Source organism: Triturus cristatus, chromosome 2_2 (genome assembly GCF_964204655.1).
Source record: "Triturus cristatus chromosome 2_2, aTriCri1.1, whole genome shotgun sequence".
Classification (NCBI taxonomy): domain Eukaryota; kingdom Metazoa; phylum Chordata; class Amphibia; order Caudata; family Salamandridae; genus Triturus; species Triturus cristatus.
In genome coordinates, this window is record NC_140582.1 from 545,873,397 (window position 1) to 545,897,823 (window position 24,427).

Consider the following 24,427-nt stretch of genomic DNA (forward strand, 5'->3'; position numbering starts at 1 on the left):
AAAAGACCACGACAAGCTGCAAGCGCGACAACCGAGGCTCCCTCCAAGTTGTGCTTTGGGTTCTGAGAAGCCCAACACCCGAGCAGCACCTGCACCAAAGGTGAGCCCTCCAGCATCTCCACGATCTGCGTGGGGCCCCTCTGCATTTTGCCACTCAACGCGCCTAACCAGTTGCTGGCCTGTTGGCTAGTGGCCATCTTGGCGACGAACCTCATGAACTACACTGCTGGTCTGGTTGTTCCAGACTGGCCCTTGCTCCCCTCCAAAGGAGCAGACCCTCTGACCTTGCTGGTCAGAGCCATCAGCTTATTTCGTTTTCCACATCAATTGCTTTTGCCAAGGTTTGTTTGCTTCGATCAAGTCGCCGACACCGCCGACAGCGAGAGCCTGCGTGGGACAGCTCGTGACCCGACTCCTGGACGTCGTCGACCTTCAGGGACCATGTGGCTGCAGAGACAAGCTGCCCCTTTCCTCCTGTTTGCACCCGACATCGCCTGGTACCCACCTGGTGCCACGCTGGTCACTGGCTAGTGACTGTGAACACTGTCCCCTCTGCTTACAGGTCTTCTACAACTCCGATCCACCCTTGGATCCACCGCATCTCATACGGGCCGACCGCCTGCAGCACCTTTGTCTTCAGGCTCCATTGAACATATAGAAGAAACCCGACGCACTTCGAGACCTATGCACCCGCTTCCTGTGGGTGAGGTAAAGCTGGCACTCCGGTGCCCAAGTGTAGAGTATCATCTCTAGTGTCTGTGTTTCCAATCTTGAGTTCATAGTCCATCCGGAAAATCCTTTTTGCAGTAACTTTGTAACTTTTACGCACCCATTGAAAACCTATGGGAGCTCACGTGTGACTATTTGCTCTGCACACGCAACCCGTGGACCTCCTGGTCACTAACTAAAGTTAGCTCCTTGTAGGCCCAGCGATTATAGAGGCCCTAGGCCTTTCCCCTTTTCTGTTCGTGGTACTTATACCACTATTTTAGTATATGGTTCGAGTGGCCACCAGGGCCTATCCATATAAAGTGCAACTTCTGTGTATTCTAACGTATTCTTGTTTAACGATTTGTGCTCCTGTGCTCATAAAGAGTCTAGGGGTTACTTTGAGAAATAAATACATATATATTTTGAATATATATCTGTGTGGTGTCCTTTCATTGGTATAAAAGGGGGTTACATTTGGTAAAACAGCCTGCTTAACACGCTTTCACGAGTTTAGCCTCAAAGACTGCTTAGCCTACGCTACCACTAGGGCAGCTAGTCCGAAAAGGTTGACTTACAACCACACCATAAGGGTTGCTTGGCATGGTACAAGGTGGTCACTTTAACTAGTGAACATCATATACCAGGCCAACTTCTCACATTGGTGAGCAGCGGTTGGATTTGAGCTTGCTGTGTTTTACCATTGTAATCTCTTGGTTACCAATTGAAAGATCACATAGGTACCTGTAGGTACATATAAAACAAGATAGATATACTTAAGTTCTACTGAACTTAGTTGTTGTAGAGCAAAGGGAGTAGCACACCCTGACTACAACTACTAGATAGGTTTAGTAGGTAAACCCAAGTGTAGGTAGATTGCAACACATCCACCCACACTTAAGAGCAATGGAGGGGGCAGAGGGGTCTAAGGTACCCATCTCTGTCGAGAGTGACCCCCAGAGGGCACCAACTCTCTTTGCTACCCTAAATCAAAATGAGCTCAGGCAGTTGGCAAATATCAGGGGCCTTAAACAGCCCAAGAACCCTACTTCTGCTGAACTCAGGGAGCTTCTACAAGCTGATGAAGATCAGAGAGCTCTCAAGAAAACCTCCCAGTTAGGCCCCTTAGGGACTGGAACAGGAGGCCCCCCTTCTGAAGATGCTACTGAGGTACCCCTTTCCAATAGTCACCCCTTAGATGAGGTTCATACTACAGAGAATGAAAGTGAGAAGGGTACTGATACAGAAGGTAGTGAGGATGAAGGGAGAACTAGCCCAGTGCCAAGTGTTATACGTGGCCCAGCTAACCTAAGGCTATTGGGGACTGACAATGGGATCATCCCATTGGATCTCCCCAGTGGACTTAACCAGGGGCTTGGGAGGCAAAGGAATCACTCAGGTGCATCTAATGCGTCTCATGCCTCTAGAGGCTCTCAAGGTCACTCCAGGAGAAGGATGACCACCCCTCAGAGGAGGGAGCATGAGGCCAGAATGCAGGAAGCCCAGCTGAGAATCAGGAAACAGGAGCTAGAAGTAGCCCTGATGGAGGAGAAACTGAACAAGGCTAGGCAGCCTAGAGAGAGTGGGTCTATACCCACTGGTGGCAGCACTGTCCCTAAGGACAAAGATAGGGTCTTTGACAATAGGAACCTGTCCAAGGTTGTGCCCCCCTACAAAAGTGGGGATGACATCCACAAATGGATGACTGCTCTTGAGAGAGCCTGCAAAGTACAACAGGTTCCTGAAGACCAGTGGGCAGCAATCTTATGGCTCTCCTTTGAAGGAAGAGGCAGAGATAGACTCCTCACTGTTAGAGAGGAGGATGTCAGAAATTACAGAGTCCTGAAGAGTGTCCTAGTTGATGGGTTAGGCTTAACCACTGAACAGTACAGGTTAATGTTCAGAGACACCCAGAAGACACAGACTCGGGACTGGTCTGAATACATTGAATGTGCCACTAAGGCTTTGGAGGGTTGGTTGCTGGGAAGTAAGGTATCTGATTATACAGGATTGTACAATTTAATGATGAGAGAACAGATTTTAAATAACTGTCAGAACCAGCAACTGCATCAACACTTGGTTGACTCAGATCTGACCTCTCCCCAAGAATTGGGAAAGAAGGCAGACAAATGGGTCAGAACCAGGGTTAAGCAAAAGAACCAGAACCAGGGCCAAGGGGGTGATCAGAAGAAAACAGACCAAAAGGGTGGAGATCAGAAATCTAAAGACCAAAAGTCTTCAACAGGGCCCCAAACTAGTACTAATGGGGGTGGGTCCCAGCCTAAAGGGAAGAAGAAAGAAGGTCAAAAGAAACCCTGGTGCAACTCTTGCAAGAATACAACTCACTGGACTAGTGATTTAGGAAGGGTGGAGCCCCCAACACTGTTGCCCCTAAGGCACCTGCTCCCAGTACTACTGTTAGCAGTGTTGGTCCCCAAACAAAGGGTGTAGTGGGAATCACTATGGGAACTGAAGGAGATTCTGACTTAGACAGAACCCTGACACAGGCAGTCTTGATCTGTGATGGGGACATGGATTTGTCCCTGACTGTGAGCCCCAGTAACCTGGGCAAGTACAGACAGACTCCTTTAATTAATGAAAAAGTGGCTCAAGCCTACAGGGACACACGTGCCAGTGTCACCATGGTGACACCAGGCTTTGTGGACCCTGGACAGTACATACCAGGTGAGAATTACCTGGTGACCATTGCCAGCAATGCCACTACTTCACATAGTGTGGCAGTTGTTAACTTCTCATGGCGAGGGGTAACTGGCCTCAAAAGGGTTGTGGTTAGTGCAGACCTCCCAGTAGAATGTTTGTTGGGCAATGACCTAGAGAGTTCTCTATGGTCAGAAGTGGAGTACAGGACACATGCAGAGATGTTAGGTATATCACCACATGTTCTTGCTGTGACCAGGTCACAGGCCAAAAAGTGCCTTACTGAACCACAGGTCTTGGATCCTGGAACAATGGACCAAGCACCTACCAAGAAGAAGAACAGGAGGGTAAAGGCTGTGCCTTCCCCCCTGCCTCAAGGTGATGATCAGCCTTCCCAGGAAGATGATCTAGAGGACCCTGAAGGAACTGTCCCTGAAGAGCTTGAACCTGATCAGGTTGAGTTTCTGGGGACAGGGGGACCTTCCAGGGCTGACTTGGGGCAGGCTCAGTTAACCTGTCCATCTCTTGAACCCCTCAGACAGCTGGCTGCTGCTGAGGCTGCTGGGAATGCTCAAGGTACCCATAAAGTGTATTGGGATGAAGGGCTCCTTTATTCAGAGGCTAGAGACCCAAAACCTGGTGCAACCAGGAGGTTGGTTATACCTCTGCAATTTAGGGGCTTCCTTCTTACCTTGGCCCATGATATTCCTCTAGCAGGACACTTAGGCCAGAACAAGACTTGTGACAGGCTTGTCCCTCACTTTCACTGGCCTCACATAAATGAAGATACAAAGGAGTTTTGTCGCTCCTGTGTGACCTGCCAAGCCAGTGGCAAATCAGGTGGCACAACAAAGGCCCCCCTAATACCACTACCTGTGGTGGGGGTCCCCTTTGAAAGAGTGGGAATAGATATAGTGGGTCCCATGGATCCTCCCACTGCATCTGGGCACAGATTTATACAGTGGTAGTGGATCATGCCACCAGGTATCCAGAGGCAATGCCCCTTAGGACTACTACAGCTCCTGTTGTGGCCAGGGCCCTGCTGGGAGTATTCTCCAGAGTGGGGTTTCCTAAAGAGGTAGTTTCTGACAGAGGTACCAACTTCATGTCAGGATACTTGACAGCTATGACAGCTTGACAGCTATGTGGAAGGAATGTGGTGTCAACTACAAGTTCACCACTCCGTATCACCCACAATGCAATGGGCTTGTTGAGAGATTCAACAAGACCCTAAAGGGTATGATCAAAGGATTACCTGAAAAGCTCAGGCGAAGATGGGACATCCTTCTACCCTGCCTTCTGTTTGCTTACAGAGAGGTCCCACAAAAAGGAGTTGGCTACAGCCTCTTTGAATTGTTGTTTGGGCACCCTGTGAGAGGCCCACTGTGTTTAGTGAAGGAAGGATGGGAGTTACCTCTCAAAAAGCCTAAACAAGACATAGTGGACTATGTACTTGGTCTCCGCTCCAGGATGGCTGAGTATATGGAGAAGGCATCCAAAAACCTTGAGGCAAGCCAGGCCTTACAGAAAGCTTGGCATGACCAAAAGGCTGTCTTGGTTGAGTTTCAGCCAGGACAGAAGGTATGGGTGTTGGAGCCAGTGGCCCCAGCAGCACTCCAAGACAAATGGTCTGGACCCCATACAATCCTGGAAAAGAAGGGAGAGGTTACCTACTTGGTATACCTAGGAACTCCCAGGAGTCACCACAGGGTACTACATGTTAACAGGTTAAAAGCATATGTTGACAGGGCAGACATGGGCTTGCTCATGGCTACAGATGAGGGACAGGAGGAAGAGAGTGACCCTCTCCCAGACCTGTTCTCTCAGAACCCTGAAGATGGCTCAGTTGAAGGAGTGACCCTTGGAGGCAACCTCACTGATCATCAGCAGATGGAATGTAGACAGGTTCTACAATCATTTCAACACATGTTTTCCTTGATACCTAGTCAAAGTGACTGGTGTACCCATGTGGTGGACACTGGTGACAGTCTGCCTGTAAAGAACAAACTTTACAGACAACCTGACCACGTCAGGGACTGTATAAAGGCTGAGGTACACAAAATGCTGGAACTGGGTGTCATTGAACCCTCAGAGAGCCCCTGGTTCTGGTCCCCAAACCTCACACCTAAGATGGCAAGAGAGAGATGAGGTTCTGTGTGGATTACAGAGGACTCAATGCTGTCACTAGGACAGATGCACATCCTATTCCAAGGGCAGATGAGCTCATAGACAAACTAGCTTCTGCTAAGTTTTTGAGCACATTTGACTTGACAGCTGGCTATTGGAAAATCAGATTAGCTGAGGAGTCTAAGGCCAAAACAGCATTCTCAACCCCAGGTGGGCATTATCAATTTGTGGTGATGCCCTTTGGTCTGAAGAATGCACCTGCCACCTTCCAAAGGTTGGTGAATCAAGTCCTTACTGGGTTGGATGACTTTTGTGCAGCATATCTGGATGACATTGCTGTCTTTAGCTCCACCTGGGAGGATCACCTGATCCACCTGAAGAAGGCTCTTGAGGCTCTGCAAAAGGCAGGCCTCACTATCAAGGCTACTAAGTGCCAGATAGGGCAGAGTAAGGTTGTGTACTTGGGCCACCTTGTAGGTGGAGGCCAAGTTCAACCACTGGAGAGTAAGATACAATCCATCAAGGACTGGTCTCCTCCAACCACCCAGACACAAGTTCGAGCTTTCTTGGGCTTGACTGGGTACTACAGGGAGTTTGTTAAGAACTATGGGTCCATTGTGACTCCTCTTAATGATCTGACATCCAAAAAGATGCCCAAAAAGGTTCAGTGGACAGTAAGCTGTCAAAAGGCATTTGATGACCTGAAGAAGGCCATGTGCTCTGCACCTATCCTGAAAAGTCCTGACTACTCCAAAGAGTTTATTGTCCAAACAGATGCTTCTGAGTTGGGTGTGGGAGCTGTGCTGTCACAACTTAATGTAGATGGTCAAGACCAACCCATTGCTTTTATTAGCAGAAGGTTGACCCCCAGAGAGAAGAATTGGTCAGCTATTGAGAGGGAGGCCTTTGCTGTGGTGTGGGCCCTGAAGAAGCTGAGGCCATACTTGTTTGGCACTCACTTCAAGATTCAGACCGACCATAAGCCCCTTTTGTGGCTAAATCAGATGAAGGGTGAAAACCCCAAACTGCTTAGGTGGTCCATTTCCCTACAGGGTATGGACTTTACAGTGGAGCACCGGCCAGGTACAGACCATGGGAATGCAGATGGTCTCTCCAGGTACTTCCACTTAGGACATGAAGACGAGACTGGTCAAGGCTAGTTTAATGTCCCTGCGTTTGGGGGGGGGGGTTGTGTAGGAGAGTAGGGTCTGCTATCCTATGGTCACCCCAAATTTTTGCTTTTTGCTTCACTGGTTTTTGACATATTGAGGCTGTGGCCCTGCTAATCAGACCCCCAGCCTGCTGTTCTCTCTACTAAATTAACACTATGCACTCTAGGTGCATAACCAATTGTAACTAGATCTCCCTGTGAGCCCCTTGTACCAGTGTACACTAGGTACCCAGGGCATTGGTGTATCTAAGGCCTGCCAGGGGCTGAAGCATGTATTATGCCACCCCAGGCTTGGCCTAACAAATTTGACACAACTGGCTGATCACTCAGCTGGGGTAAGTTGGTGTAACCACCTCTTACTCAGGTGTAGTATACCTATACCTAACCTTAAATGGGACACATGTTAACCTATAAGTCACTCCTATGGCAGGCCTTAACAATCCTGAAGGCAGAGTGCTTGGTTCCATGTGAGATGGTGCTCTGGCATGAGCTGAGCCTGTCTGCAGTGGTCGGAACAACTTCCTTCTACCGTTTCCAGATATCGTCATACCATATACTCTTAAGTGCATTATGAACCTCGCGGTTAAATGCTATCTTTGGTTTGGCTTTATCAAAACATGTCAAGTAAGGTGTCATACGAATTGGAATACTAACCCCTCGCCAATTCTGGCGACGGGGTTAGCATTCCACCCTTCTAGAGGGACACGACATGTGCAGTACCTGAAACCCGGGTAAAATCAGACATAGCCTCAGCTCCACAAAATGGATGCTGCCACCACAGACACAAGTCTGCCCTCCTGCTGCTGGGAGTCCTTCCAGCTTGGGAGACGTGGACAAAGGGTTTCCTGCCAGGGGAGGTGCGAGCACCACCCCAGACAGGATTTTGTGTATTGGTCAGGTAGGGCTTGAAAGAAACCAGACATGCCTGAGGCTCACAAGGAGCCTCGGTGCATATGCCAGTTCAATCCGGTCCTGGGGCACACCAGCCCTGGACCTGGGGCGAGCTGGACAAAGGATTGGGGGTGTAACCACCCCCCTTCCTGGTCCCACCCTTAGGGAGGGACCTAGCAGGTAGTCCGGCCCCTAGAATCCGCTTAAAGGTAGGAGCTGTGTCCCAAGACTTTAGACATCCTGGAATCAACTTAGCTGCAAGAAGAAGACGGGAACTTCGACGCTCTGCCGCACAGAGGACTGAAGGAAATCTCCCCTGTGGTCAGGGAGTGACCACCTTGCTAACGCAAGCACCATCCAGCGAATCAACGTCTGCTTTGCCGCCGCCTCCTGCCGGAGCCTGAGCCCAGAGACTGACAAGACCTGGATCTCCAGACCTCTCACCACCCGATCCACAGTCCCTGAAAAGAAGGAACCCGTGGAGGCACCGAGACACGTGGAGCCAGCCATCTTGAAAAGACCACGACAAGCTGCAAGCGCGACAACCGAGGCTCCCTCCAAGTTGTGCTTTGGGTCTTGAGAAGCCCAACACCCGAGCAGCACCTGCACCAAAGGTGAGCCCTCCAGCATCTCCATGATCTGCGTGGGGCCCCTCTGCATTTTGCCACTCGATGCGCCTAACCGGTTGCTGGCCCGTTGGCTAGTGGCCATCTTGGTGACGAACCTCAAGAACTACACCACTGGTCTGGTTGCTCCAGACTGGCCCTTGCTCCCCTCCAAAGGAGCAGACCCTCTGACCTTGCTGGTCAGAGCCATCAGCTTATTTTGTTTTCCACATCAATTGCTTTTGCCAAGGCTTGTTTGCTTCGATCAAGTTGCCGACACTGCCGACAGCGAGAGCCTGCGTGGGACAGCTCGTGACCCGACTCCTGGACGTCGTCGACCTTCAGGGACCATGTGGCTGCAGAGACAAGCTGCCCCTTTCCTCCTGTTTGCACCCAACATCGCCTGGTACCCACCTGGTGCCACGCTGGTCACTGGCTAGTGACTGTGAACACTGTCCCCTCTGCTTACAGGTCTTCTACAACTCCGATCCACCCTTGGATCCACCGCATCTCTTCCGGGCCGACCGCCTGCAGCACCTTTGTCTTCAGGCTCCATTGAACATATAGAAGAAACCCGACGCACTTCGAGACCTATGCACCCGCTTCCTGTGGGTGAGGTAAAGCTAGCACTCCGGTGCCCAAGTGTAGAGTATCATCTCTAGTGTCTGTGTTTCCAATCTTGAGTTCATAGTCCATCCGGAAAATCCTTTTTGCAGTAACTTTGTAACTTTTACACACCCATTGAAAACCTATGGGAGCTCGTGTGTGACTATTTGCTCTGCACACGCAACCCGTGGACCTCCTGGTCACTAACTAAAGTTAGCTCCTTGTAGGCCCAGAGATTCTAGAGGCCCTAGGCCTTTCCCCTTTTCTGTTCGTGGTACTTATACCACTATTTTAGTATATGGTTCGAGTGGCCACCAGGGCTTATCCACATAAAGTGCAACTTCTGTGTATTCTAACGTATTCTTGTTTAACGATTTGTGCTCCTGTGCTCATAAAGAGTCTAGGGGTTACTTTGAGAAATAAATACATATATATTTTGAATATATATCTGTGTGGTGTCCTTTCATTGGTATAAAAGGGGGTTACATTTGGTAAAACAGCCTGCTTAACACGCTTTCACGAGTTTAGCCTCAAAGACTGCTTAGCCTACGCTACCACTAGGGCAGCTAGTCCGAAAAGGTTGACTTACAACCACACCATAAGGGTTGCTTGGCATGGTATAAGGTGGTCACTTTAACTAGTGAACATCATATACCAGGCCAACTTCTCACAGTAGGGTAGAAACATCAGGCACCCCACAGGAGGTGGAGCCAGCAGTGTGGAGGGAAAGCACAGCCCTGGAGAACTTTGTTGACATGATTCCTTCTCTCCTTTCACAGTGCAGGGCAGAGACATCAGACGCACCACAGGGAGTGGAGCCAGCACTGTGCGGGGCAGGCACTGTCCTATTCAGGTCCCAGGTGCAACTCCTCCCTCCCATCTAGATGCAGATCTCTCTATTCACCACTGGGCGGACTCACCCTGTCTCTGCGAATTTCCCAGCCCCCTGGAATTCCCCAGCCCCAGCCCCTGTCACTCAAACTCCAGACGAGGAATACACAGCTTAGCAGAGGCAGGTTTGGAAAGTTAGACAAGAAAATACCTACTTTCTAAAAGTGGTATTTTCAAACACAGAATGTTAAAACCAACTTCACTAAAATATGCATTTTATCATTCTGAGTTCAGGCATACTAAACTCGAATTTCTACCATGTTCTCTGAGTCAGTTAAGATTATAAACATGTAATAATCTAACAGCTCATTCTGGCCTATGGCGAACAGGTAGCCTTGCAATAGTGAAAAACGAAAATGGCTGTAATTCACTATTAGGACATGCCACACACATCAGGGCATGTCCTACCTAATACTTACAATGCACCCTGCCCTTGGGCCTACCATAGGGGTGTCTGATATGATGAAAAGGGAAGCTTTAGGGACTGGAAAGTGGGTGCACTTGCCCAGTCAGCATGACATTACCAGACTGCACACAGGCTCTGCAATGGCAGGCCTTAGACACACTTTACAAGGCTGCTTCTGTGGGTGGCACAATCAGTGCTGCAAGCCCACCAGCAGCATTTGGATGTACACGCCCTGGGCACACTCAGTGCACTGTACTAGGGTCTGACAAGTAAACCAAATCAGTCAATTATGGAATCACCAATTCATACATCAATTTACAATAGGGAGAGCATATGCACTTTAACACTGATCAGCAGTGGTACAGTGCCCAGAGTCATAAAACAGCCAACAACAGGTCAGAAAAAATATAGGAGGAAGGCTAAAAGTTCAGGGATGACCCTGCAAAAAGGGCCAAGTCCAACAGTACCCACAAGTAGATGACACCTGAAAGCTAGTTGTAAACTTGGTGGCAAATATTGTGATGCATCTGTCCTAGAAAATTAAGAGGCTCTAAAGAAAGAGGTTCTAATACAAAATACTAACAGGCTCTAGGTGACCAGGATTTTTTGATGGAATAGTTATCGTAGAGTAAAGATGCCTCCTTCCTTAAAGAGGAAACTGAAGGAATATTTGGACATGGATTTATTTACAGTAGAATATAGATATTTGGATATTGATATAGCAAGGATACCAATTATTTATGTTCTTCTGAAAATTCACAAGGAAGGTAGAACTCCTACTGGTCATCAAATTGCCTAGGGGGACTGGATCACACACTGAGATAATTTTGGAATACATTGTTTTTTTATCACCCATGGTAACTACAGTCCCTTTGTACATATGAGATACAAAAAACGTATTGAACCAATTTATGAAGGTACTTTAGGAGGATGAGTATTAATTAGCCACAATTGATGTGTCTAGCCTATATACAAAAATAGTACATGAGAAAGGCTTGGAAGTGATAAGATATTTTCTGTTTATGAAATCAGCCAACGTTCGAGGCAGCTTTAGATTTTGCCCAATTTGTATTAGGGAACAACTTATTTTTATAAGATGATAAGCTATATCACCAGAGAAGAGGGACTGTAATGGGCTGCAAGTTTGCACACTCTTATGCAAACCTTTTCAATGGGGTTGTATGAGAGAGAGGATGCCTGGAGTGGACAAGCATATTACACAGATAAAGTGATACACTGGGGTAGATACATTGACAACAATACTATGATTAGAAAGAGTGAATTAATGAGTTATTATGACAATTTGATTGGGAAGGATTTCAATGTAACTCTGAGTTTGGGATTCCATCCATATAGTATAGCATTCTTAGCTGTGGAACTATATGTTGAAGGTAATATTGTATCATCTAGGATATATAGAAATCCAACATCAGTGAACAATGTGCTTCATGAAGCAGCGGCACACTCACAAAGGCAAAAAGATAGCCTCCTCTATGGGGCATTCTTAAGAGCCAGGAGGAACTGTACCTCAGATTTTAGCTTGAAAACAAAGAAAGCTTTATAGCCATGACATTTCTACTGAGAGGTTACAAATCCAGAGAGTGAGAGCTAGGGCTACAATTGTGTCAAGATTAGATTTACTCAAAATTAATTAGAAATTGATAGTGAAAAAGTCAGAAATAATAAGATTCACTACAATGTATATTATTAACATTGACTACATTTTAAATGTTGAGAAAGACATTGCAAGGATTTGAGAAAATATCTCAATGAAGTTCCACCAATAGCCTATACTGGAGCTCCTACCATGAAATACTCCAAAGAGAAAACAGGAGCAACTATCATTGGCTCCCAAGCATCTCTAAAATATGTTTTAAATGTGAAGAGTGGAATTGTTTTAATTTTGTGATTTACTGGGTCAAAGAGTTTTCATGCAGTGAGAATGGACAAAGTGTAAAATAACATCCTTGTAAATGGAATTCAAAATATTGTATTTATTTTATCACATGCTCATGGTTTACAGTATGTTTGCTCCCTGGTAAGAAAACTCAAAGAAGGATAGTGAGAACAGCCGAGAGCCATAAAAAAATTACAAAAGAAAACATCTCATAGTTATACATCTACAGACTGTCTTTGGGAAGGAAAATTGGGGCATGTAGATCCCTATACACAATGAAAGACAAGTAGCACAACTGTTTTAACAATATACTGTATATCATAGAGCAATGGGTTCAAAGCAGAAGTAGTGTTATATTTTAACAGCTATTTTTCAAAATTAACTTTTTCAAATTAGTGTGTCAAGTTTTAATACCTATTCATTTAGTTTTTCAAATTATTGTTTTCAAAATAAATTGGCAAATGCGATAGAAGTAAATGTTTTAATCACCTGTAATAACAATATCTCGCCTCTGCTTGATTTTTACTTAGCTATTAAGAAAGTGTATCTGACAATGGAAATATTTTGACTACAAATTTGAGGCTTAAGAAGGTCTATCTTCACTTTTGTTATATGTTTCTGTTTCTGGGTCACTCCAAGTGGCAGGCAGCATAGGGGGTTTAGACTAGAGTATAAATAGCATAGACATGATGGCATCAGGTTTGCTAACTGCCACTGAGACCCATACAGGTATTCTCCAGTTGAGTTGATGTTCATTGGCAAATATACTTTTTTGTTAAATAGTATGTTTAAAATCACAGTATACCATTTTGGTTGTTTTATCACACAGTTACTGATTGGTGGAGAAAGAATGGATTAAATCTATAAATATAATTGATCTTGGAAGGATAACATAAAATAGAAAATCAAATAATATTGCTAAAAACTGATGAATGACCATTATTCAACAAATCAATGCGGTGAAAAGTATCTCGGAAGTATGGAGGAATCCTCAATAGCTAGGAATTCTTGTAGTTTGTTTCCCTGTGAATGTATATGTGTGTCTGTGTGTGGCATTCGTTAAACACAAGTTGCTTGAAGAGACCAGAGATCAACAAAAGTGTTTTAATGCCTTTTTATGTGATATTGGTGATCAACTGTCAAGGTTTTGGTGATTGAACCCGATTTGAGTGTTTTGGATTTGAAGTGGTGCATTATAGCCCTTTACCTCACTGTAAGAAATGTGGTTATTGGTTGAGGAGGGTGATGCCAGGCAACAACCACAATCCTTGTCAGTGTGAACCACGAAAGTCACCAAATTAGCATGTGCTTAACTCTCTGGTAGCTTGGCACAAAAGCAGTCATGCTTAGCTTAGAAAAAATATGTAAAGTATTTATTCTACACACACACAGTAATAACGTAAAAACACAATTCAAGAAAAGCCCCAAACCAATTTAGAGAAAAACAGTACGTTTTAATAAATAACATGATACCAGAATGACAAATATCCAATCAGTAGAGTCAAAGAGATTGAATGTTAAAGTTTTCAGTGAACTAACACCAAGAAGAAGAAAGCACGACTTACGGCCATCTCATTCTGCTAAATGGGGATGAAAGTCACCAGTACAGGCTGCCCGAGATGAAGCGTGGGCCAGATACAGGGACCAGGTTAGTCCCGCTGAAGAGTTACCTTCTCAAGTCCAGCATGAAGTGTTCTGTTCACTTTGGAGGTGGATGGGAAGAGGAGGCTTTCAGCATGAAGAGCCAGTCGAGCATTGAAGACAGTTGTGGCTGTAGTGTGAAGAGTGGGTCATATTTTGAGCTTCGTGGACGCTGTACCGTGAAGGTCTTGTGTTGCCAGTCATCATAGACAGCCACTGTCTTCATAGACGGCAGAATTTTGGCATGAATGGGACCATTGGTGAAGAGTCGAAACTTCAGGATTTTCACCTTGTACTTCAGGAGGAGTCCTCATTGATGCCAGCCAAGGTTCCAGGACCTGTTTGGCTTGGGGATGAGGACTTACTCCAGCAGAGGCGAGCATCAGGGCTCAGGCAGGTCCAAGCAGATCCAACTGCAGCTGGCCAGCTGGGCACTTGAAGAGAGGCCTTTGGTATCTTCTTTTGTCCCTGTAGTTCACACAGGTCAGTCAATTGACCTTTTGATTCACTATGGGGAGCCTAGGATACATGCAAGTAGACAGCAGCCAGTTCTTATGACAGCAAGGCACTTCTTCCTCTGAATCTTCCACCTGTCCACGAGTGTTCTGATAAGTGGTTCTGAAGGTCTTACTTTTATATCTAGTGCCAGCCTTTGTGTGAAGAAATTCCCTGACCTATCCCCAAATTAGTTCTGGTCAGTTCTTCCCCTTACTCTGGTTCTGGCTCCAAACTGTCTAGGGAGGCAAAGGCAGGCCTGGTTTCAGGTTCCTTTTTATGTGCTGTGAGCAAGGTCCTTTCAAATGTAATCAGGGCAGGACACAGCTCCCACCTAGCAATCGTTTCAGGAAAGCCCCTCTTCCAGCTCTAACCAGGTCCCTTTGTTTACTGTCTTCTGGGCCTATTACACATTCTTCCTGGGAGAACTATTAACAGGTCCAGCAAGCTGGAAAATCCTAGAAAGGCCTCAAAAACATGGGTCCAGAAAATGTCAACTTTCTAAAACTGACATTTTCAAAATGATAATCTAAACTCCAACTTTACCATTAAAGAGGATTTTGAATTACAATTAATTTCTCTGAAGTTAGCACTTATTAATTGAAATACGTCAGCCCAGTCTATGGGGAGATGGGCCTTACAACAGTGAAAAACCTCATTAGGAGCTTTTCATTGTCAGAGCATCTCAAACAAACACAAATGGCCTTCTTTTTAAATAACATGCACCATGCAATATGAACCTTTGGGGTCTACCTTAGAGGTGGTTTTTAGTTTGAAAATGTTTATGTTGCCAAGTCGAAATGGCAGTTTAAACTGCACTACAGGCTGCAGTAGCAGGCCTGAGATATCCTTTGTAGTGCTACTTCAGTGGGTAGCACACCGAGTACTGCTACCCACCAGTTGCATTTAATATGCAGGCCCTTGGAACAGGCAGCAGTACCTGCAAGTTAATTAAATGTGGCAATTAAGTATAGTTCAATTTGACCATGTTTGTAGGGAAACTTTACCACTAGCTAAGAGAGGAAAGTGCACAGTCCTAATGTCAACAATTATAAGTTCAGCAAAAATCAGTAAAGGGAAAAGGTTTGGGGGGTACCAGACAAAGGATGCCAGGTCTGAAACTTCTACTGTATATGACATTTTCAGAACTTCTTATTTTAGATATAAAATTGCATTGTGGAAGTTATACAAACAAGACAACAGATAGTTTTGCACTCTTACAACATTAGACCACATCTGACTCTACACTCATAAGAATATTTTTTTATAGGAAGCATGTTTTTCGATTTCCTGCAGTTCTAATCAAAATTTAGCAAGAGAAGAGATGGTTGATGTGATGTTCAATCAATCAATCAATCAGCATTTGTATAGTGCAGCACTGTCACCCTAGGGGTATCTGGGCACTGAAGATGCCAAGTCCAGGTCAAAAAGCCAGGTCTTGAGTCTCTTTCTGTTGTCAGCCAGGGAGGGTGCTGTTCTGAAGTGGCCGGGCAGGTCATTCCAGGACTTGGTGGCGATGTAGGAGAATGAGTGCCCCCCCTGAGATGCATGTGGGAAGTGTGAATGAGGGTGAGTGAGAGAGCAGAGGAATCTTGGGGGCAGATCGAAGTTCAGTCAATGGTTATTGTAGGATGGCCCATGGGCGTGTAAAGCTTTATATGCGTGTGTGAGGATCTTGAACTGGCATTTCTCCTGGATGGGGAGCCAGTGGAGGTTTCTGAGGTGGGGGTTGATGTGGGCCCATTAGGGGAGGTCCAGGATGAGTCTGTTTGCAGTGTTCTGTATGGTCTAGAGTCTTCTGAGGAGCTATGGGGAAATTCTGGTATAGAGAGCGTTGCTGTAGTCGAGGTGGCTGATGAAAAGGGCCTGCTTGATGGACTTTCTGGTGTTGAGTGGGAACCATCTGAAGATTCTGCAGAGAATGCAAAGGGAATGGAAGCAGGAGGACTGCGCTGACTTGTTGTTGCATTGTCAGTTGGCTCTCGAGGAAGATGCCCATGTTGCACTTGGGTAGCCCTTGACCTTTGGTCACTGCGCCTCTTCCCCATTGCCGCTGATAGCTCCATGAGTCTGGGACTGCGCTCCCAGTTACCAGTGCCTCCAGATCGACCCTGCTTCTCACAGGTCCGCTTGGTTTTGAGTTTAGTTTTAATTTCATTAGCTTCATTTTGTTGGTTTAAATGAATCTTGTTTGGTTATTTTGTTGGCTTATTAGGCTTTGTGCCCTCCATTGATGTTGCCCTGCCCATTCCTGCTGTTTTGTTCTCATTTCCGATGCTGTTCCAGCTCCCCGCCCTCCCACCTTCCTGACAGCCCTTCCTACCTCCCAGGTCTAATCATGAAGGCCAATACGCGGTGGCACCGCAGGCTCGCTGAAGGCACTCCAAAGGAAAGCCCATCTGTGCTCATCCGCGCCTGAACAGCACCCAGTGCCAGGACCCCTCCTACAGAAATCCTCTGCCGACTCCAGCAACCTCAAAAACTACAAACCAATCTCCATACTACCCATCCCAGCTAAAGTACTTGAAAATGCCAAAAACCAGCAGCTCGCCAAATACCTTGAATAAAACAACCTACTCGACACCTCACAATTAGGATTCTGTGCTAATCACAGCACCAAGCCTGCTCCGATCGCTGCCACAGACGACATCAAAATTCTCCTTGACCGTGGAGAAACTGTGGTCCTGATCCTCCTTGCCATCTCTGCTGTATTTGACACCAACTCTCAGCACACCCTCATTGACAGACTCTACAACATTGGCATACAACAAAACGCCCTCAAGTGGATTGCCTATTTCCTTACAAGGTGCACACAGAGCAACCGGCTGCCTCCCTTCAGCTCCGCTCCAAAGGACGTAATATGCGGTGTACCCCAAGGATCATCCCTTAGTCCCACTCTGTTCAACATCTAATTGACCCCGCCTCACAGACATCATCAGACTCAGCTTAATCTCCTACACAAATGACACTCAACTAATCCTCTCACTCCCCAAGGACCCCTCCAACACCAAAACCAACTTCTGCAATGTCTTGACCTAAGTACTGATCTTTGGGAAGAACACCTCTGCATGGGACCACAGCTGGTGGCCAGAAAAACACAGACCACCACCCACACTGACAGTCCATTCATGCAACCTGGGCATCATCCTCTACAGCCAACTGACCATGACCATGTTAGAAACTGTGTAAGGCTCCAGCTCCACTGTCTAAGCATCCTCTGGATCTCAATCCAATGAGTGTGACCTCCAACTCTTCTTCAGCCAAGCTTCCACATACACATAGCAGTGAATTCCATTTTGATGTTACAGACCTGTTCAACACTTTTTCTCTGTAATGAAAAATGACTTTGTAGATCAAGAGGTTAGGAAATTGATTATGAAAGTAACCATCATTCTGGTTCCTTCTACAGTGACTTCAGCAGTTCAATCATTCTGTTTCACAAGATGATTAAAGGACAAATGGCCATCAGAAAGGTAAAATCCCTCAATTGAGCACTTCAAGACAGTGGGAATCCATCCATCTCCTTTGGGATGCACTCATGGTCTGTGGCTAAATTCTCCATTGGGGCAGAAAATATGCTTACTTCTTAGTCTTGATTCAGTCTAATTAGGGGTTCTGGAATATTGGGGTGGGAGAAGGGCTAGTACCAAGATTGACAATTACACTGCCTTCATTTTTCACCTTTTGTCACCAAGGCCCTATTATCAATTTACTGCATTTCTACGGACTGTGGAAATTTGTTTAATATATTTTAACTCCATCTTGTTGATGGTGCAATAGCTCAATGTCTTTCATCTTTTTATCCTTATGGGAGGGGATCTTTATCACCCTTCCTATCTCATAGTGAATTTAAGATGTCAGCTTGCACCCTTTCCCAAAAAAAGAGGAGACCAGGGCATGCATACAAATGCTTCAGCAGTAAAAGCTTCACCAGTAGAAGAGGAAGCTGTTTTTGGCCCTGTCCCAACCTTTCTTTGAGGGAACTGGCAAATATTCCACTAAGGCCATCTTCAAAACCTTCTTGATTTAAAGGCTCTCCACAGAGGAAACACCTTAAAGAATAGGCAGGGAATGTATACTTGATCAAATAATTTTGAGGCGAGTGTTTGGAGGAACTAGGTTGGTTGCTGTCCAGCCTGGAATACATATTTTGGGTTTATGCCAGATATCATTCAGTCCAATGCTAACAATTGCAGTTGTGGAGACATTCTCAAAAGCAACTTGGCTGGTGGGATTCAGTCAAAGGAGAAGTCCTCACTTCACATTATCTAGAACATTCACAAGCACGAGCCTGGCAAACATATCTCCCTGTTGCTTTCTACTTCAGATGGTAATAATTCAGTGGGCTCGTATGTAGGAGGAGCAAAATCCATGGTTCTGATTTCCTTGTCCAGGAACCTCTAGAATTAATTCTGGAGAGGAACATATTTCCGAAGGTGGAATACCTTACTAGGCTGTTGAACAAGGGAATAGATTGCTGCTTGAGGCCCTTAAGGCATTCCAGCAACTGTATGCTATTCTGCCATGCCTTTTGGATATACTAATTTCTGTGCCAGAAGGTGAACTGGTTTGTCTATTACCTTAACATACAACTCATAAGCTGCAATGCTGACTTTGATGGCAGGTCAGTTGACACATGTATTTCAGAGAAACCTGATTTTGGCCTGCAAGGCCAGATAGCCCTTTCTACTGAAACTTTGAATGGGACTTCCCTATTTGCAAGGGATTTTGCAGATTCCACGTGCTAACTGTCACAATTTCATCCATGAGTAACACATCCCCTCCTGGCTTGACAATTCTTGGTAGTCCTGGATGGTGGGATACACTTTCTCATGATTGATTTCTTTTTGAACAATGTCTTTATTGCTAGTCCCTCTTCAGATCTTAGAAAAGCAAAAAGCATGTGAACAACATTTTGTCATCCTATCTCACTATCCACTCAGTGATGAACTCAGTTTATTTGGGTTTTGGACCTTTGCACAGAACTTGTTGCAGTGGTGTACACGATCAAGGGGATAGTGCAGCACTGATCTTAGATCATTTTAAATCGGAGTAATGAGATAGAAGCTGGTGAAGTACTTCTAAACTTCTTACCTTCACAGACACCCTTAGTCAGAGAAGATTCAATTATCCCTACCCAGTCCCTCAGGGCTCATGGAGCCCCACTTTATTCAACATATATGTCACCCATTTGGGACAACTATACTCTCCTTTGGTCACTTTCCATGAGGTATGCCGATGAAACGCAGGTGGTTATCTGACTCGACAAGTCTCAAGATCAGAACTGCTCTTCTTTACCTGATTGCATTTTGCAGTGGCCTATTGGATGGATTCTAATTCTCTTGAAATTAACTCAGACAAGATTAACGGGCATATGTACAAAAGCATTTTTGTAGTTAGAAGTTGACTGATTTTCCACATGTATAAAGCACAAATTGTGATTTGGTGACATGTTACAGAATCGCTATTTGTGTTTAGTGTTTTTGGGCTACATGTATCAAGCATTTTTGTAGTCGAAAATGGCCCGATTCATAGAATTGGCCCTTTGCGACAGCAAAAAAGCATTTTGGTATTGATCAAACCCAAACTGTAATTCTGTAGCACATTCATGAATCACAATTTTGGTTTGCATACTGATTCGGAATTTGAAAGGGGCGTTCCTTCCAAATACTGAATTAGAATGGTTTGTATTAATGTTCTGACACTGAATTCCAGTCGGAAAACATTAATATTATACAGAAGTGTAGTAGCAATGTATTTGCAAATGGGAATGGATCCCCTCAAGACCTGTTCCATTTGTGAATGTAAAAAAAAAATTGGGGTAGGAGTAGGCAGTTGTCCATGGGACCGCTGCATCTTCTGAAGAAAACACATTTTTTTGAAAAGACACGTTCTTTTTAAACTCATTTCATTTTCCTTTAAGGAAAATAGGTTGAATTTAAAAAGACTGATTTATTTAAAAGCAATCACAGACATGGTGGTCTGCTGACCTCAGCAGGACCCCATCCCTGTGATGTCGTTGATTTGTAATGGTCGCAAATTGTGACCTACCTCATTAATATTCATGAAGTAGATTAAATTGTGACCCACTAGGAATCGCTAAATGAAACTGTATGAGTTTCGTACATTAGGAATAGTGATGTCCTAATTGCGATTTCTACCAATCGCAATTAGGAAATCACTATTCTTAATGTTGATACATCTGGCCCTTGGTATTAGGAAGGGGCGTGTTTAGGGAGTCCCTTCCAAATACTGAATTGCAGTGATATGTATGAATGTTTTGCACCAAATTACGGTTGCAAAACATTCATTTTTTACCGACACCTCAAGGATGGCGTTAACCATTCGCAAATGGGAAGAAGTCCTTCTTCTTTGTGAATGTTGAAAAAAATATTTTTTAAGAGCATTCAGTAGTCCAAGAGACCACTGCTTGCTCTTAAAAAAATATTCTTAAACGTTTCAGTTTATTTTTTGAAAGGCATCCCATTTTCCTTTAAGGAAAACTAGCTGCATTAAAAAAAAGATTGTTTTATTAAAAAGCAATCACAGACATGGTGGTCTCCTGACTCCAGTAGGCCACCATCCCTGTGATGGCAGCAATTCCTAATAGATTGCAAATTGTGACCTACTTCATTAATATTCATGAAGTAGGTCTACTGCGACTCCATTAGAAAACGCAATTACCAACTTATTAATTTTTGTACACTGTGAATTACGAGTTCCTTATTGCAATTTGCAAAGAATTCAAATTAGGAACTCACAATCCCCAAATTCTGTACATATAGTCCAATGATCATTGTACTAGGGTATTCCAAGTCCCCGCAGACAGTTAGCTTGTGCCCCTCAACCTTACGTACAGCCCCTCACCCCGTATTGTCATGAATAAACTTGGCTTCCACCTTGATGAAAATCTCTCTTTTTCTGCAGAAGTCTTGTTGTTTTTGTTTATCAGTTTGAGGCCCTCAATCAAATCTTTCATTATCTGCCTACTGACTGCCAAGGTGACCCATGGTCATTTGTGACAGTCTTTTTCCTGGTGGCCTAACAAGTTGGTTAACAAGTTAAAATCACTTCAGAATTTGGCTGCTCATCTTATCTATGAACTAGTAGGAAAGGTTCATGCTACCACTTATAAGCATGCACATCATTTTTTTCCAGTAGAAAAGCACATTCACTTATGTCACTTTATGTAATGTGGTGTTTGCATAGCCATGTACTGCTCCAGCTCCGACAACCCCAACGAATGTGAATAAAACAATAAAAATGACACAGATGTGTCATGTCCATAATCGATCAAGTCTGAAAGTATGGATGAATGTAAGGACATTGATTGAACAAAAAGGTACACCATGGGAAATGAAAGCAATGCGCATGTGTGACCGTGACACACATAGGCAGTGAGATGACTGGGAATGTGTGCACTAGCTGTTGCCTCAATGCACAGAAACAACACTCGAGCACTTTCACAACTTGGCCCCACGCAATGTTAGGAATAGGGCTGTGTATGTAATGTCTAAGTGGTTGGCAGGCCTACAGTAGTGTCCCCTATCACATTTGACAACAGAACATCTCTTTGCATACCTACTCACACTCAAATGGGTGGACACAGCCTGTGGTGATTGATCACATTGATACACACGGCAAGAAGTTGGACACCATGCTCACATTGCTGAAGACATGTAAGAGCACAGCAACTATCCCAACCACAATGTCTGGCTCACAGAGGTGGAGCTGGCAATAGGGACTCACCCCTCAGTGAAATGCATCAGTCAGTCCCTCACTGTGTACTGACAATGCTCATTGAGGCACACAATTTGTCATTCTAATCAACACTCATCACAATTGAACACTAGTGAAGGTGCGTAGACTTATTTTGCATGTGGGTAGCAGTGCGGGCAGGACAAGGGCCACAACATGCAGACCAATGCATCAGACACTAACAGACAGCATTCTGTCACAGTACAGTTCCCCGTGACAGCCATTGTGCATGTGCACGGGATGTCCTGCCATTGCGTTGGTGGCTCTCGTAGTACCGGCACTCTTCTGACAAGCAGAAGTTATATGGATGACATGTCACAGCTAGGAGCAATGAGTCGTATGTGTGTGCAACGTTTGGACGCATGCATAGTTGTGTATGTAAGGGTCAAGGGTATTCCATGCAAGAGTACCTCGAGCCAGGACTTCTGTGACTGTGGTATGGATACGTTGCTCTTTCATTTGCACTGTGCGTAGTGTGGGAGCCGACATCATCTGCTATGGTATCTCTCTTAGGAGGTGCCGGCAGCATGCAAGACCAAGGTCGGAGGTGCAGATGTCCTTCTGCATTATTAATTGAGACAAAGGTGCTTTCATCCCTAATGTTAGACCGACAACTGCTTGCATTCTGGAAATGTGATGTTGCTTTCGCGCTGGAAATGATGCTAAGACTTAGGCTCATGGTGCACCACTGGCAAAACACACACAACAGTATGATCCAGGAGCCCAAGCGGTCTTGCGCTCCTTGTACAATCCCTTCGTGAGCGGTCGCACTCCGGGCGCTTGCAAAATTGTAACATTGTCGATTGCGGGCCATGTGGCGCCGACATGGCGACAGAGACACATGCATCAGTTGGTTTCCTGTCCAACCCAGAAATGAACAACAGACGAAGGAGTGCAAGGGGGGCTTACACTGTTTCCAGGGGCACTCCGGTTGGAGAAAAAACTCCTAAATTCTAATTACATCAGTACATTTCGTATAGTTCAAACACGTGTAATCGAGGTAATCATGCTTGAAAGGTCGTTTATTTAGTGGGTCACATATTAAATCATCATAGTAACTCCTTTGTGAAACGAAGCATTAAGGAAAACGATTTAAACAACATCCATGGATCTATGCATTATCCCTATGCATTTCGGGCGGAGCCCTTCGTCAGGGGAAAGCAAAGAATCTGCAAGTAAATAAATCGATATCAGGAAGGGGATCTCGCAACCACAGATATACTTACCATTGGTTTACTTTATTCACTTGATGAACGTTGCGCACCCCGAGTGCCGCCATCTTCTATTCATTTTGCTTATCAACCCAGAAATGAACCACGCCAAGAGCCCAGGGATAATTATTCACACCCCTACGCTGGCCTGGTGTACGCTGACCCAGTCCACTCGGCTTACAAATAAAGTGGGGGACGATGTCGCTACGTGTCCCAGTTCTTCCCCACTGCCGGAGGTGACATGGCTGCGTACGCCTGGCATATCACAGGAGTCAATCATAGAGGGTCCATGACTTGTGTTGCACTGAGTTGGTGGCACCGGATGCACTGTGGCCGGCAAGGGCCCACCGCCACGGGATGGTGACTTTTGGTGCACTGTGGTAGGGGTACCATAATTGCTGAGCGGGTGTGCAGCCTGCGATGATGCGCCATCCTGGCGGTTCGGAATGGTAGGGATTTGTGTGAGACCTGCTAGACCGCAGTGTAGAACTGAGCCAGGGGGCAGCATGGGCCTACCACCACGTGGCATTGCCTCGCAGTTCACAGAGTTAGTGTCACCTAAAGAGCTGGACGGGTGTGCAGCCTGAGATGATGCCCCGTGCACTGATGTGATCTCTGACATTTTAATCAAGACCCAGAATCAGGTGTGTGATCTTGTGGCACGCGGTGCGGGGCTGCATGATGTGGAGGCTGCCAAGGTCGCGGGACCCGGGCTTGGAGCTTGCACCGGCACTTGGTGGGCCCTCGTAGAGACACACTGTTGGCAGAAGGTGAGTCTGGTTGCGCAGAGGTGGCCAATCACTGCTGGGGGGCGGGAGGGGCTGGTGTGCCGCAGACTGTGTGTGCAGGTGCGGGCAAGTGCTGATGGTGTGTGCAATGATGTAGACTCCGCCATTCATGATTCGGTAATCTGTTTCGGATAAGGGACCTGGTGGACTGCAGTGTGTACCGGCACGTGGTTGGAGACACACCGGTGGCAGCAGGTGAGCAGGGAGGACTGGGTCTGCTGTGTCGGCACACTCTCCCTCTCCCACCTTTGCTGTCTCGCTCTTTCTCACTCTTTCTCTCTCTCTCTCTGTCTCTTTCTCTTTCTCTCTCTCCTTCTCTTTCACTCTTTCTCTGTCTCTTTCTCACTCTCCGTCTCATTCTTTGTCTTTCTCTCTCTCTTTCTCGCTCTCTTTCTCACTCTCTTTCTCTCTCTCTTTCTCTCTCTTTCTTGCTCCCTTTCTTGCTCTCTTTCTCACTCTTTCTCTCTCTCTCTCTCTCTGGTGCCGATTCCGATCCGGGTCAGAAAGCACTCCGACCGAGCCGGATCCGGAGTGTTTTCCGACTAAGCCGGAGTCCTGCAGTCCAACCGAGCGA

The 24,427-nt window shown here is 45.7% G+C and overlaps 1 protein-coding gene across 1 annotated transcript in view; it reads right to left on the reverse strand.

Moving 5' to 3' along the window:
• Positions 1-24,427, reverse strand: part of DCHS2 (dachsous cadherin-related 2) — a 1,150,696-nt gene that overhangs the window by 476,461 nt on the left and 649,808 nt on the right. Inside the window, exon 10 of the mRNA XM_085641695.1 lies at positions 5,868-5,879. Coding sequence (XP_085497821.1) covers positions 5,868-5,879 — 12 coding nt within the window. The remainder of the gene's footprint in view (positions 1-5,867; positions 5,880-24,427) is intronic.